General features: G+C 34.1%; 1 protein-coding gene across 1 annotated transcript in view; it reads right to left on the reverse strand.

Annotated features, from left to right (window-relative positions):
• The window catches only part of SMARCA1 (SNF2 related chromatin remodeling ATPase 1), a 79,416-nt gene that overhangs the window by 60,922 nt on the left and 15,716 nt on the right, over positions 1-2,778 (reverse strand). The window contains exons 10-12 of the mRNA XM_077766154.1: positions 2,703-2,769; positions 1,160-1,386; positions 116-237 (exon numbers count right to left, since the gene is read on the reverse strand). Of these exons, the coding sequence (XP_077622280.1) occupies positions 116-237; positions 1,160-1,386; positions 2,703-2,769 (416 nt within the window). The remainder of the gene's footprint in view (positions 1-115; positions 238-1,159; positions 1,387-2,702; positions 2,770-2,778) is intronic.

Consider the following 2,778-nt stretch of genomic DNA (forward strand, 5'->3'; position numbering starts at 1 on the left):
AATTCAAAGCACTCAGCTAAAAAAAAAAAAAAAGGCCAAAGTTCAAAACTACTGAATGATGAAAAATATGGCTTAATTGAATTCTGAATTTGAAGTTTTGTTTTCTTTTCCTCACCTCTCTTTCTTCATGTGGAGTTTGTCCATCTAGTCGACAATACTCATAACCACGCCACATACAATAATCCTCCAGAATGTCCAGCAAGAGAGTCATCTGGCTAAAAATGAGAACCCTTGAACCTAAAACATTTCCCCCCAAAAAGCAAGTTATTCAATCTGTGTAAAACTAATTTAAAATTTACAAAAATAAAATTAAACATCACATGTAATAAAAATGCATAGTACATGAACTCTCCACAACACACACACACACACACACACACACACACACAACACCTTCAAGGAATGCTGTACAGAATTATGCATTTCTGAATTATGAATTTTTAAGGACTTCAAAACCTTCCACACATAATGAGATTATTTAAAGTCTGCCTTTACTCTGTCCTGAGGATGAATGATAGGTCCATACCACCTTTCACTAGACTACTGCAGTAGTCTCCCAACCAGTCTCCTGTTTCTCATCTCTCATCATCATCATTAGAACCCCCATACTGCTTCCAAGTTCTCCCCCCAAAAATAGATTTCNTAGGACACACCCCCTCCTCACCTTCCAAATGGTCCAAACTTCTTAAAGCATGCTTAAAAGGCCTTCTATAATCTGGCCCCATCTAATTTTCCAGATTCATCAACTACCACTCTACCTAAATACCATAAGCTCAGCATTTCCTGTTTTCACAATTCTGTTTCATTGCCCTAGAAAATGACTCCTTTCCTTCTCCCCATGATTTACTCCTACACATTCTCCAGTGCTTACTTCAAATGTTCTTTGTGAAGATTTCCCCAACTCTCAGCATCTCAACATATGATGGCACTTATCACAACAAATTACAACTATTCCTCTTCACTACACTATGAGTTTCTCCAAGGCAAAGACTGTTGTTTTAAACATTGTTGTATACCCAACCCATAGGACAGTTCCCGGCAAATAATAAGTACTCAATAATGTTTGCTGAATAAATGGATGAGTGAATATGCAAAATATTATTTATACACAAGTCACTAATATAATCATTTCATATAAATGTACAGATTTGTAACTCACCCTGTTCTTTTAGTTTGGCCAAGAGTTTATCAAGAACTACCATTTTACCACTGTTGCTGACAATGTGTTCATCAGTGGTATAAGGTGGGCCAGGTTCAGCACCATCAAACAGGTAAGGATGATTACAACATTTTCGAAGCTGCATCAGAATGTTTAAAAGTCGCATCTTGTCCATCTTGCCAGCAGAGTTTAACACATCGATATCTTTCATCAGGATTTTTGTATACCTAAAATTTTAAACTACAATTAATCATTGATTATTAGAACGGTTTAATGGCATCAAGCAATGTCCCTTTGGTGATCAGCACTGAGTCTTATTTAAAGACTTTGAGACTCAATCTAATCAGTAAAATCAAGAAACTTTTGAACATTTTAACTTGTATGTTGCCCATAAACTTGTTTCCTCCTGCTTTATTCATTGCTATAACTTGCCATCAGCTGATAACTATTCAGAAAACTGTATCTGATAATTAATTATTTAATAACTACAATATTTGCTAAAAGCTGGCATCTAACTTTTACTTGTTTGAGCTAAAAAACAATCACAATTTCTTATACCTATCTTCATAAGGCATTTTTTTCTGATCTGTAAACATTTTTCAATACCTTTTGTTGACCTTTACCCAGATGAAAACAGACTTATTTATCCACCTACACAGTAATTAATATTTAATAATAATAACAGCCAACTTGCACTGGGTGAAAGTGCCAGGTATCATGTGAAGGGTTTTATATAAATTATCTTGTTAAATCTTCACAACTCTGAGGTATGTACTAGAATCACCCCTATTTTATGAATGGAAATTCAGGCAGCTCAGAGAAGTGAAACAGTCTACTCAGGACCACAAGGGACAAAGCCGGAGTTTGGTCTTTTGTCTGAATCTAGAGAAATATACTCTTCACCACTACCCTATACTGGTCTCAGTAGTAGAGAAGTCATTATATAAGTGACCTAATTTTATTTATATAAACAATATTTTGCTACTTTAAGCAGCATTATGACATAAGCATATTTAATTTGTGATTCCTTGTGACTTCTCTTATCAATTTCCTGCTTTGCTTGAACTTATCAAACTGGTTCAGTTTCTAGTTTTATAATACCCACAATCCCTATTCTCATCCATCTTTTTATTACTTATTGTTATGGTTATTACTATTTCCACTGATGGAGAAAGCAAGAAAAAAAAATAAATGTGCAAATGACATTAGCCTCTTTAACCCTGACATCAACTCATAAGCTAAGTATTATACATGTTTTACAGAAGAGACACTGATGCTATAGAATTTGTCCAAGCTAAATAGCTACTGAGAGACAAAGCACTGGATTCAAATACAGGTATAGAGACTCAAAGCCAACATTCCTTCCCAAAAGCTAAATAAAATATTAACCAATTTTCTATTAAAATACTTGAACTACTTAACTTGCCATTTAAACATCAAATGTTAAAGTTTTGATCTAAAGGTGTAACTAAACCACCACAAAGTTAAATTTTAATAAATCCTTATACTAAATAAATGCTAAATAGAAAAAAAAATAGCTCACCATTCTCGTTGCATTTTACTCAATCCCAAGTAAATCTTTATTTCCTTTTTAGGAGGCAGGCTCTTCTCTACATCAG

Source organism: Crocuta crocuta, unplaced genomic scaffold (genome assembly GCF_008692635.1).
Source record: "Crocuta crocuta isolate KB4526 unplaced genomic scaffold, BGI_CrCroc_1.0 scaffold1133, whole genome shotgun sequence".
Taxonomy (NCBI): Eukaryota; Metazoa; Chordata; class Mammalia; order Carnivora; family Hyaenidae; genus Crocuta; species Crocuta crocuta.